We start from the raw sequence: 12,088 nt of genomic DNA on the forward strand, positions 1-12,088 counted from the left end.
GCCATCTCCCAAAGCAAGTCCTCTTCTCTCAACTTAGTCATGGTAAGAGGACCCACAGAGAACAGAGGAAGCACAACAAGGACACCCTGAAAGCATATTTTAAGATGGGTGGCATCAGCCCTACAAACTGGAGAGTGCTGGCTGGTAACAGGTCTCAATGGTGCAGCACCATGCATCAAGCTACAGCCCACTTCAAAGAGAACCAACTGTTTTGCTGAGGAAGCCGAGAAACAGCAGAGGAGGAAGGAAAGCCCACAACATCCTGGCCAACAGTTGTGCGCCCCCCAGTCATATCTGTAAAAAAATTGCAGAACATGGATTGGACTCCTCAGACACCTTAAAACTCACTAATATTCCTTCCCCCGCATCCTCCTCCTATCCAGCAATAGCTGATGAGGATGATATATGTATATCTGTGTGTTTATGCTTGTGTGTGTGTGCGCGCGCACAAGCATAGGCATCAACACACACCATAGAACCTCTGCAGATACATGCAGAAATAAACACTCACAGAAAGGCAAACAAAAAAGCTGGTTTTCTCCATGTATACATCAAAGAAATGCATACATACATACATACATATTTATGCATTATATATATGTGCATATACATGCATTGTATAATAATATGTTCATGTACATACATACGTATACATATGTGTGTGTATATATATCTTTGGACATATATCTTTATGTAGATCTGAAAATATAGGTCCAAAGATACATGTCTTTGAATCTCTATATATTATATTATATATATAATATACGTCCAAAGATATATCTATACCTTATCTATATCTATATAGATGTATATCTAGATATCTAGATATATATATCTTTGGATGTATATCTTTGGATCTATATGTATAATATATAGAGATTCAAAGACGTATCTTTGGACCTATATTTTCAGATCTACATAAAGTTATATGTCCAAAGATGTATATATGCACACATACATACATCTGTATACATACATAGGTGTGTGTGTGTGTGTAGACATATGTATTTAAATGTGCAGAGATGAAAGCAAATATCAATCCATACATACAAATGGACACACGTATTCAGAAATCACACACAGAAACCAATCTCTGTGTGTTTGTACTCTGATGTGTGTGCAGATACATACATATCTGTGTGTATATACACACAGGTTGGTTTTTGTGCGCGCTCCGGAAATGTTTGCATGTATGTCTATATCTAGATGTTTGCATGTATATCTTCGCGCGCGCACACACACACACACACACACACACGCACACGCACTCTCTCCCTCAGTCTCTGCACGTGGAGCGAGCGAGCCGGGTGCCGGGGTGCGGAGCGGCGGCTCCCCGCGCCTGCCCTCCCTCGGTGTGCGGCGCCGGGCCGCTCTGGGCGCGCTGCTGCCGCGGGGCCGGGGCCGGGGCCGGGCGCCTGCTTCTCCGCCCGCCCCGGACACTTGCACTTGCCTGGCTGCCGCGCTCCTGCGAGCAGCCGGCGCCTCGGGGGCCGGGCTCCGTCCCTCCCTCTCGTCTCCTCCCGCCTCCTCCTCCTCCTCCCTCTCCCTCCCTCGGTGCCTGGGCGCCGGGCTTCCCCTCGCCGCTGCAGTGAGCGCGGCGGCGCGGCCGGGCTCGGCGTGTCCCGGGCCGGGCTCCCGTGGGAGCGGCGCGGGATGGGGCCGGAGGGCGCCTGAGCCGGGCGCGATGGAAGCGGCGCCGCCGGGGGCCCCGTCGGGCCCGGAGCCCAAGGACGGGGACCGCCAGCTGCGCCTCCGCCTCTGCGTCCTCAACGAGATCCTGGGCACGGAGCGCGACTACGTGGGCACCCTCCGCTTCCTGCAGTCGGTGAGTGCCGCGGGGGGCCGCCGGGGCCGCCTGGGGTTTGTCCGTCCCCGCGAGTCTCTCCGCCTCCTGCCCCGCGCCTGGAAACTCCTGCTCCCCTGGCTCCCGGACCGGGCATCCTCTCGCCCCGGCACCTCCGCCGACGGGCTCCGTCTGGAGAGCTCGCTCCCTCTGCGCCTGGGAGCTGGACTTGGGATTCCGCAGCAGCCCCCGCGCCCCTGCCCTGCCCAAGGGCTCTCCTGGGCTCCAGTCGCAGCAGGGGAAATTGGGGGAAAACCTCGCTCCCGAGGTGGCTGGGGAAGCACTGGACCAGGCTACCTGGAGAGGATGTGGGATCTCCATCCTTGGAGGTTTTTAAAACCCGGCTAGACAAAGCCGGGGCTGGGAGGAGATAGTTGGGGCTGGTCCTGCTTTGAGCAGGGGGGTTGCGCTAGATGCCCCCTGACGTCCTTTCCAGCCCTCATTTTCTATGATTCTCCTCATCCTTCACCTAAATAAGCAGAGCAGCCTGCGAGAAAAGTTACTAGAGAACAGATCTGTCCTCAACAAGAAAAAGAGAATAAAGGAACTGGTCACCCACAGATGAAGATGCAAAGCAGGGGAAATCTTTGCAGAGATTGGTGAGGGACTGGGCAAGGCTGAAATTCTTTCTGGTGTTTTCCTAGCTCAGGATTAAACTCTAGCTTTGTGCAAATGGCTGAGACCTGGGACAGTTTCTGAGCCATCCTTTCTGTTGGTTTTTTTTTTCTTTTCTTTTTTTAAAATGAGTTTGTCATTAGGGTTTTTCAGAATTGCCCAAGTCTAACAGAGAAAAGTATGCAGTTGCTTTATGAGCAAGTATCTACTTAAATCCTCCTTTTCTTTCTTAACTGGTGGAACACAGAAACAAGAGTCTGTAATTTTAGAAGGCTTCCAATTAAAGTGTCAGTTAACTTCGTTTGAAAACAAAAATCTATTTCTGGGTGACCAGCCTCTTTAAAAAGCTACACATTGCAAAAAAACCCACCCCGCCCTATGGGCAAAACAAAACAAAAAACTCAAAAGAAAAACTCCTCTGTCCTAAGTACTGAATTTGCAATTTTGCCTCTGCAGGATGAAATGCCAGTCGCTGCCAGGATCAAGCCAGGCATATTTTAGCTTTGTCTTTTACAATTAAATGTATATCCATATCATTCATAGGATTTTAATTTTTTTACAACTAAATCTTGCTTTTCATATATTTATGTTGGTTAAGCTGACAGTTTTCAAGAGAGTGGTGTTGATTAATATGCCTTAGGTACTGGTTGGGAATCCTGACACAATGCACCTAATTCAATTTCCGTGCAGTTAAGTCTTTCAGTCACTTTGGTACTAGGTGTTGATTGGTTCCACTATTGCAGGGAGAGGTCTGGTTATTACTTTGTAATCTTACCCCACTGAAGAGTTCAGGTTTCAGTAATTATATTTGAATACAGGATTGGGGAATAGACAAGATGACCAAACATCCATCTTTAGGCCGGACACCACTTAATATGTACTTAACTTTAAGCAAGTGCTGAAGTGCTAATGTGCTGTCCTGAATAATGATCCCAGTTACTCTGAGTCAAATTGTGCCAGTACTTTCTTCATCCCTTACCAACTGAGTGGTGTAGGTGTTTTGAAAGGAAAGGAATGATTTAGTATGGCATTATGATGATACAACTAGGACTAATGGGGTAAAATTTAGAAAGGTAAAATTTAGGATGAATGTAGGAAGGAGTTTTATTAGCCTGTGGAATATCCTCACCAGGAAAGTTGTGGAAGTCCCATGATTTTGTCTTTAAACTAGACTGCCCAGAAGCACTAGGATGTGTACTGCAGATAGTGGTCCTGCAGTGGTTCTCAAGGGATAGCTGGTGATGTAATAGGTATTTTCCATCTTTATAGGGCAGGTTGATCAATGGAGTTGAGTGGGCTTGCAGTTGGTGTAGGGCAAGGATAGTGCTCTATGACAGTAATAAAAATAAGAGCTGGCACTGTGTTCTTAAAATGAAAAATCTGTCTGGATCTTGTGAATGCCTCAGTCAACGATACTTATTTATTTGGTTTTTTCTTGATGCTGTGATGCTACTGCCTAAAAACTGTTACTTGCCATCCATAGTCCTGATTCTTCTACCTTGTGCAACAAGTTATTTACCTCCATGCAAAGTCAGTGTAAAATTCAAGCACTGTTGTGGAATATGTTCACCTTCACTTTATGGTGTGAATTTTACTGGCATTGACTGGATTTCTGGATGCAATAGACTCATTGGCCCAATCACAGGAAAACATATTTGCAGTATCTCACTGTGCAAGACCTCAGAAGCTGATTTTCCAGCTCGTGTGCAAATTTGTTCCCATTCGCAGATGAGATATACAATCCTGATGAGGAATGAAGATTTCCTTGGTTATAAAACTTAAATATCAGTTTAATGAAATACAAGAAGATTAAATGCTGCTGTCTTTACCCAGCACAATCCTCAGGGAGAGTTTTTTGTGTAAACAAGGATGGCATGATTTGGCATGAGCCAGGGGAGGGAGTGCATGCCTCTTGCTAAGCAGCTGCCATTCAAGCCCTAGTCCTCATTTAGTATTCTCATTTCTCAATAAACATTTAAAAAAACAAATGACAAAATTCTATGGGTTTGTTCATAATATTGAAGCAACCTTCTACCAGTAACCTCCTTGTCTTCTCCAGTAACGTAAAGGAATCTCCTAAGTATTTGATGTTATGAGGATGCCAATAAATCAAAGTAACTAAGAGCGTTTTTATCTCTTTTAGAAAAGCTAATATGTCGTGGTCATGTAGCAGTTAAGGAAAGCTTTTTTTTTCTTCCTCCTTAGAGACCTCACTCGCCTAAGCTAGGTGGGGGTCCCTATACACACAGAGGCCCAGCTTTTATTTGCTCTGCATAAAAGATTCCATGGCTTTTATTTTGCTTCTATGGCTCAGTAAAGTGGACATCATGGAAGTTACAGAACAGAGCGTACTCTAGGTTCCTAACAAAAACTGTGACAATCACCATGAAAAACTGTTTTTTTCCCTCCTGAGAAATAAGAAGTTACACAAATGGAAAAGGCATTTGATCAAAGCTGTCAAGTCCCAACTGTTTGCCTTTCTAAATAAAATACCATATTTTGTTTGGAAAGGAACTCCAACCGAGATAATCATATATTTATTTAGTGTTGGTGTACCGTATTACTATTAATACTTTAAGCGTATTCCCTCTGAATTTAATAAGGACAATTAACTTTCTTCCATTTATGCTGTTTAACTTTCTGCATTTCATTGTGTGTCGAACAATGAAAGGAATTGCTAGCTCATTTTATTCCTGTCTTGTTTTGTTTCTGGAATTGCATTATGCTACATTGTAGCACCATATTGTAGAAACATCCCACAAAAACAACAGCTTTTCATTGTATTTTTTCTAAAATTGTACACAAATTCTCCCATTCACCTTCATTTCAGTTAACATTGTGAATTTTTAAACAAAGTCTAGATTTTATATTAACTTGATGTATCAAGTTGATTTTTTGCATTCTATTGAGCATGGGAAATCTATGATTTCCTTGAATTTAAGGTCTGCCACACTGTAAGAAGGCAAAGTATGGGCAATTCATCACTAGAGCTATGATTTCACAGCTGTGGCTGTTGATTTCATCATGAGTGTGGACACACATGTTGTTCCACCTTTTATTTGCCAGCCAGTGCTATTCTTGCAAGTAGATATTATACAAAATCCTGCTGGAGAAATGCTGTATAAGTGTAAAGACTTAAGAGATGAAGTCCCAGCCATGCAAATAGTAATGCATGGGAGTAACTGTACTCATACAATTATAGCTCCATTGAAGCCATTCCTGGTGTGAATATAACCAAAATTTTCCATTACACATCAGCAGCTCTTTAAGCAATCAGTGAGGAATTAGAGCGAGATGGTGGAAATATGCTGTTGCCATAGTTATAGGGATATTGATCAAGCAGGAAATAAGGTGGAAAACATGTCAAAGACTAGTGGAACTTTACTGAAAATTACTGATGAAATAAAGCTTTAGAGAGAAAGGAGGTAATTCTATTGTGGGTTTCTGGTGAGATCATAGACCATAAAAGGACTTTCAGTATCTCCAGAACCTCAAGATTCAGTGAATTCTTTGTTTCACTGCTGCTTACATTAACTCTCTTCATTATATCAGTTTGCAGAACTTTTTACATTTTACTGGGATTTTAGACATTTTCCCTAGCCTTTTTGCTCAGTGTGATAAAATGAGAAGCTGTGTTCAGCTTGAAATGAAATGAAGTGATAATCCCAATGCATGGGCTGTCTGGTGCATTCCAAAACCACCATCTCTTCTGGCATCATGGCAGCCTTGCTGGCATGCCCAGCGGATGCCTCTGGAAAGACCAAGGACCAAGCAGGTCGCTAGGAATAGATTACTGAGGACTGAAACACACTGGCATAGTGCAGGGAGGCCTGCCTGGCTACCACTCGTGCAGTATCTATTCTGAGATACAGTCTCTTGTCTTGTCCATCTGTGACCCTTCAGTAGTACTAACAATTATTTTAAAATTCAAAGAAGAGAAGCTCATGATTTGTCAGAGATGTGCATACTTATTTCAAAGTACCCCTAATCAAAACTGTAGTTTTTGTTATTGTAGTGATTAGGGGCTAGATTTCTAGTAAAAGAGATATGAAAGCTACCATATATTGTTTACTATGCATCTGACGTATTCATTTATTGTGGCAACATGAGTAGATTAAATACTGGCATACACTAGTTAGACATAATTATATAGAGGTATATGTCCAACCCAATCCAATCTTTAATCATCTGATGTACACACAGATGATTTCATTTACTGGATATACCATTGCAGATGTGGATACTGTACTAGCTATGCATTTTGGGCAGACCCTTGACCTCACTGAACTTGTGGCAGCTGCATGTATAATTTAGTGCCATAACCATGCTATAAAATCACGTAATGGCAAACACATATGGCCAAATTGGGTTCTACTTGTATGATAGGTTACACCTTTCCAAAATCAAGTCACCAACTTACACCATTTTAATATCAAAATGACAGAATAAACTTGTCAGTGTGAGCAACCACTGTGCATACTATGCAGGTATGAGAATTTTTTCAACATAAACTGTTGATATCAAACACAGGTATCATATAGGAGAAGTAATTACATGCTGCCTATTTTTAGGCCAGAGTAGCAGTTGGCAACTTTTCAGGCTTTGGGCCAGAATGACCCAGTTCAGGTCAGAGCCAGGATAAATGAGCTGAGCTGCCTGTTGCTACTGCTGCTTCTTCTATCCATGGCAGCATGAAGGAAGCTGTGGCAGCTATGGCTTCTCCTTGCAGCAGTTATTGAAACCCCCTACCCCTGAAAACCACCAGAGCCCCATGTCCAGGGGTTTTGCAAGTGAGACCTGGCCCATGGGCCATAGGTTGCCAACTCATTAATTAGAGCATGATGCAATCCTTTTTAATAGACCCTAGAAGTTTTCCTTCATCTTACCATTTTTTAAACTATGATGTTAGGACACATGCCAGCCAATAAACTAGACCACATCCTATAGACTCAAAATATTTTTGTTCTGAACCCTACTGCGTTTTCTGTTGCTTGCTTTGTAGTTATAGTCAATCTGATCTCTGAATGCTGTACTCCACCCGTCTTGAAATATGATAGGTAGCAGTTATTAGGTTTTGGATTTTTTAAAAATATTTCACAATCTTGTTTGCATTCAAGACTGGATGTTCAGATAGCTATCTCAGAGGTGTGGCGTGGTTTCCTTTCCTGCCCTTGTTCAGGCTTACTAACCACAGATAACCTTTGCCTCCTGGAAGAAGGCCTGTATGATTTGTGTACACTTGTCACAAGTTTTTGGTGAAAGGGACTGGTGGAAGGCAGTTCATGTTTCCTACTGCAGATAATCCCCAGAATATAGAAACTGAAACAAGCAGGCAATTAAAAAAAGAAAAAAATATATATTGGATATATCTGTCTCCCCTTTGGTAAATTGGAATGGCTAGAACTGCAGCTGGTGTAAATCAGTGCAGCTTCACTGAAGCCAGTGGGGCAACATCAGTTTTCTGCAGTTGAGTAGTCAGTGGATAGTATTCTGTCAGAAATGCAAGGGTTATTAAAAGAAATAGATACAATAAAATGTTTCTCTCTCTCTCCTACATGCTGAGTTGCTCTATGAGACAAAAAAGAGGTGTTCTTCTAAAGCAGTGGTTTTCAACTTGTGGTCCATGGATCCCTGGGGGTCCACAGACTATGTCTAAAGCAGTGATTCCCAAACCGTGGGTCATGACCCCAAATGGGGTCGCAACATCAGTGGATAGGGTCGCAAGGCTGCAGCTGGGCTGGACCAGCTCCAGGCAGGAGCCACTTCTGCGGCCCAGTAGGAAGGACCCGGCGCAGGAGGGAGCGCTGTGCCCGCCATTACCGTGAAGGTGAGGTGTGGTGGTGGTGCAGAGCTGTGCCCGGGCAGGCTGGGTGTGCCTCAGCTTGGTGGCCATGGTAGTCTGGCACTCCCTCCCATGCCAGATCCTGCTTGCTGGGTTGCAGGGCCCCGGGGGGAAAGCAGCAGGGCAGGGAGCCCCGAGCCTGCAGCAGGCAGCCTGCACCCCTCCCCTTCCCACCACGGGCTGTGCTCCCACTGTGCTGCTTGCAGGGGGAGGATGGGGTGGTGGGAGGGAAGCTGGGCTCTGTACTACGGCAGCTGCCGCTTCCCACTGGCAGCAGCTGGGGTTCTGGGGCTGGGGCGCCTGGTGGGTTGGGGACTGCGGGTTGAGGGTGAGGGGCACTGGCAAGGAATGAGGGGGCTGTGGGCCAATGTGTTTCAGGGGGCTGTGCATAAGGGAATGAGTGGCACCAGCAGGGCCAGGGGGTTGTGGGTCAGGAGTGAGGGGCACCTGGGGTGGCGTGCGCTGCAGGTCGCGAGGGAGGAAATGGGGTCATAAATGGGGTCATGCTGAGGAAATGTTTGGGAAGCATTGGTCTAAGGGGGTTGTGAAATATGACTATGATGAGTCAATACGAATACCCAATCAGGACTCGTAGTAGAGATGATATCTTTTATTAGACCAACATTTTTGCAAAAAAAAATTCTTTAATTTCTTCTTTAATTTTTTTGCAAAAGTCTTGTTGGTCTAATATATCATCTTTACTATTAGTCCTGATTGCCTTTACCTCTAGACCAATATGTCTACAACCTATGAACACCCAACACTTACAGTTCAAAGGGGTCTGCACCTCCGTTTTAAATTTTTTAGGAATTTGCAAATGAAAAAAGTTGAAAACCTTTGGAAGTTTAATTCTAAAATAGTGGTGGAAGAACGCAGAACAGATTGCCTACTTCCCATGGTAACTTCATGCTTGTTTCTGATGTTTCTGATGCCTCCTATGGAACTCACCTTTTGTAGCTCAGAGCACCGCAGGGTTGACTCTTGATGTTGATGACAGTGACCTCCACATGAATGGTGACCTAGAGGAAGCCCTACAGGTTTCTGATGTTTTGTAGCTGGCAATCTCTCGCCCTCCCCTCACAGAGTAAATCAGAAGCCAACAGGGACCTGTCTAAGGGGCTAGAGCTAAGATTTGAGAATCAGGATTACAAAGTTATATGCTTAACTCTGTGAATGATTTGTTTTGAGACTTTAGCAAGGGTTTCTTCATTTGAAAAATTAGGTGTGAAAAATAACTATCCCTTAGGGTGTTGTGAGGTTTTTAATTAAGGTGCAAAGAAGTACTGCAGGTTTCTTGCATAAAGAGAACTGCATAGTTACCATGCGTTATTGCTGTCGTTGAATAAAGTCTTCATAATTGCATAGCCGTAATAGTACAGGATAGTCTCAGAAAATAAAATAGTGCACAATTTGGCCAGATAACATATCCCACACGTCTCACAAAAATCTGGTCAGAAATTGATCTCAGGCTGCTTACCGTGGGGCTGGAAACCCCACACTAAGTCCTGTAAGGAACCACAAAGCCAGAAAAAAATATTTAAACTGTGGCTTTTTTTTGAGTGTGGCTTAGAGGACTATTTTGTAGAATGTAGCTTGGAAAGCTCTTATGTTTTTTTATAAAGAACAAAATTTTTCTCAGGTCTGGTTTGGAGCATTCAGAAATGTGGTTGGTCACCCGTGAAGATAATCTGGGTGACCAACCACAGCAGGCCCGACAGTTGGGATGACTTTTTACAAGGGGATGTGCACACTTGTTTTAAGGCACTGCCTGCTCCTGTACGAACACAATTTAGAAGATGAGAAGTGGAATCCCTAGGATAGCTCAACTCCAGTTAGCTCATTGCCTGTTCATTTAAAAACAGCCTTGAACTAATCATACTGGTCCTCATGCCTAGTTTCACCAGCCACTACCAGAAAGAAGGGGTGTAACCTGTCTTTTCTCTTATTTTCTTTGGTTAATTCCAGCCCAGCACTTTACTGGCCACTCTTTTTCATTTACTGTCTTTTGTACTTGCCGCTTCCCCCAGATCAAGGCATCTAACCTGAAATATAGTTCTGCTGCCTGCCGTGAAGACCAGAATTTAGTGGCAGTAATACCACCAGTCTGCCCATTTGCCATTTGGCCCTTCCCTCCGCCACTTCAAGGGTGCCAGTTGTCTGACCATGTGTCATTATCTATAAAGAGGGCAGGGGGCTGGTGGCTGCTCAGTGATTTTCCCCAGCCACTCTGGTGCCTCTGTAGCTAATCTCCCTTGCAGAAACAGACCAGCAGCTGGGTGTGTGCAGAGGAGGGGCAGAGACCCTGGGCTCTGACTTTATGGACTCACAGAAAGAAAAACAAAACAACTATCACTAAAAGTGAGGGTGTCTCTGGCTCCCACCTATGGAAGATTAATAGAAAGAACATTCCCCTGTATGACTTGAAGGCAGGGGACACCCAACTCCAAGCTGTGTATGAAGAGGAACTAGTTGTTATCCACTGAGAATATTTTATAGCGAGAGATCCATTTGTTTCTCATCACTTCTAAATTATTATTGCTGCATGGTGTGAGCACAAATGGCTGTATTTCATGGGTAGGTTAAATGATTCCGTAATTCATCCCGTGCCTTAAAAGAAAGACGCTGGATTTGTTCCAATAATTTTAAGCCAGTTTGTGTTCTGTGCCAGTGCTAACCTTTAGACATAGGAACGGATGGTTTTCAGGAGTGTTCTAGCACGTAGATACCTAGGGTGAGATTCCCTGCTGTGTCTGCGCTACGGCATGAAACACACAGCCCAGTAGGAAGGACCTATGGGGACTTTTATTAAGTCACCTTGGTTTCCTCCTTATCCTGAGCCGTTTCAGAAGCCTGAGACCTGTGTTGTAAATTGGAGAGCCTTGGTGTCCAGTCTGAATTACAGTAGCTTCCTGGGGCTGCCTTATAAGCTGCCTCCCTGCCAGCAACCTCTGCAGTACTGTGGCTCTTCCAGCCAAAACCTAGGGTGGTCCTCTGCACCAGATTTTGCAAGCTTGTCCTGAGATGGCATGGCTGTCCTCTGTAGCACTTGGAGAAATCTTTCACTTTTAGGGCCTATTTATGTCATTCCAATTCTCTGTGCGCTATCAAGGGGCCAAAGCGGGCAGGGAGTCCTCATTTTGAAATAATGGCCTTGGTACTCACAATTGTATGTGACTGGGAAATCGCACCTGTAAAAACTGAGTCTCCTTTTCAGAATCTGGCCCTAGCTCTGCACTTGCCTTTATTACATGTGGTTCACATTACTGTATTCAGAATCAAATGTGTCCAATTCTGAGGCAGTATCTGAAGCTTTGAACAGAGTGCTCCCAAGTGCCTGCATTGAGCCATTATGTCTGAGTGACAAGAGAAGCCCATGAGAGTAGCAGCTAGAAATTAATCATTTCTGTTGCTTGCCTGTTATTTCTGTTCAGACAGTTGCAAGAAAAAAGAAGGGGAAAATAAAACCCTGGATTGTTTGTTCCATGCTCCTTCCAGGCCTAGAATTCCTGATCTTTTGGGTTTTATTGCTTCATCCCATGAGCCAGATATTTTGTTTGAGCATGGTCTTTCCTTGGCAGCAGTCTTTTGGAAAGACCTGATTTGACTCTGAGTTCTTGTCTGCCCGAGCCCTTTGCTATGGCATTTCACTTCTAAGATCCTTTTAGCTCCCTGTTTGAGAGCCCTTTAGAGATTAAATACCCATGGACTTAGCTATTTTGGGGATATTTTTGATTTGCTAGTAGCAGTTCCCTTGACGGGAAAAATCTGTCTTGTCAGTGAGATCTCTG

The 12,088-nt window shown here is 44.2% G+C and overlaps 1 protein-coding gene across 2 annotated transcripts in view; it reads left to right on the forward strand.

Annotated features, from left to right (window-relative positions):
• The first annotated feature begins 1,580 nt into the window (after positions 1 to 1,580).
• PREX1 (phosphatidylinositol-3,4,5-trisphosphate dependent Rac exchange factor 1) overlaps positions 1,581 to 12,088 on the forward strand; it is a 229,901-nt gene continuing 219,393 nt past the window's right edge. For both annotated transcript variants that reach the window (XM_019484535.2, XM_014609519.3), the window contains exon 1: positions 1,581 to 1,825. In XM_019484535.2, the coding sequence (XP_019340080.1) occupies positions 1,685 to 1,825 (141 nt within the window). In that variant the 5' untranslated portion in view covers positions 1,581 to 1,684. The remainder of the gene's footprint in view (positions 1,826 to 12,088) is intronic.

The sequence above is a fragment of the Alligator mississippiensis genome, chromosome 9 (assembly GCF_030867095.1).
Source record: "Alligator mississippiensis isolate rAllMis1 chromosome 9, rAllMis1, whole genome shotgun sequence".
In the NCBI taxonomy this organism is placed as follows: domain Eukaryota; kingdom Metazoa; phylum Chordata; order Crocodylia; family Alligatoridae; genus Alligator; species Alligator mississippiensis.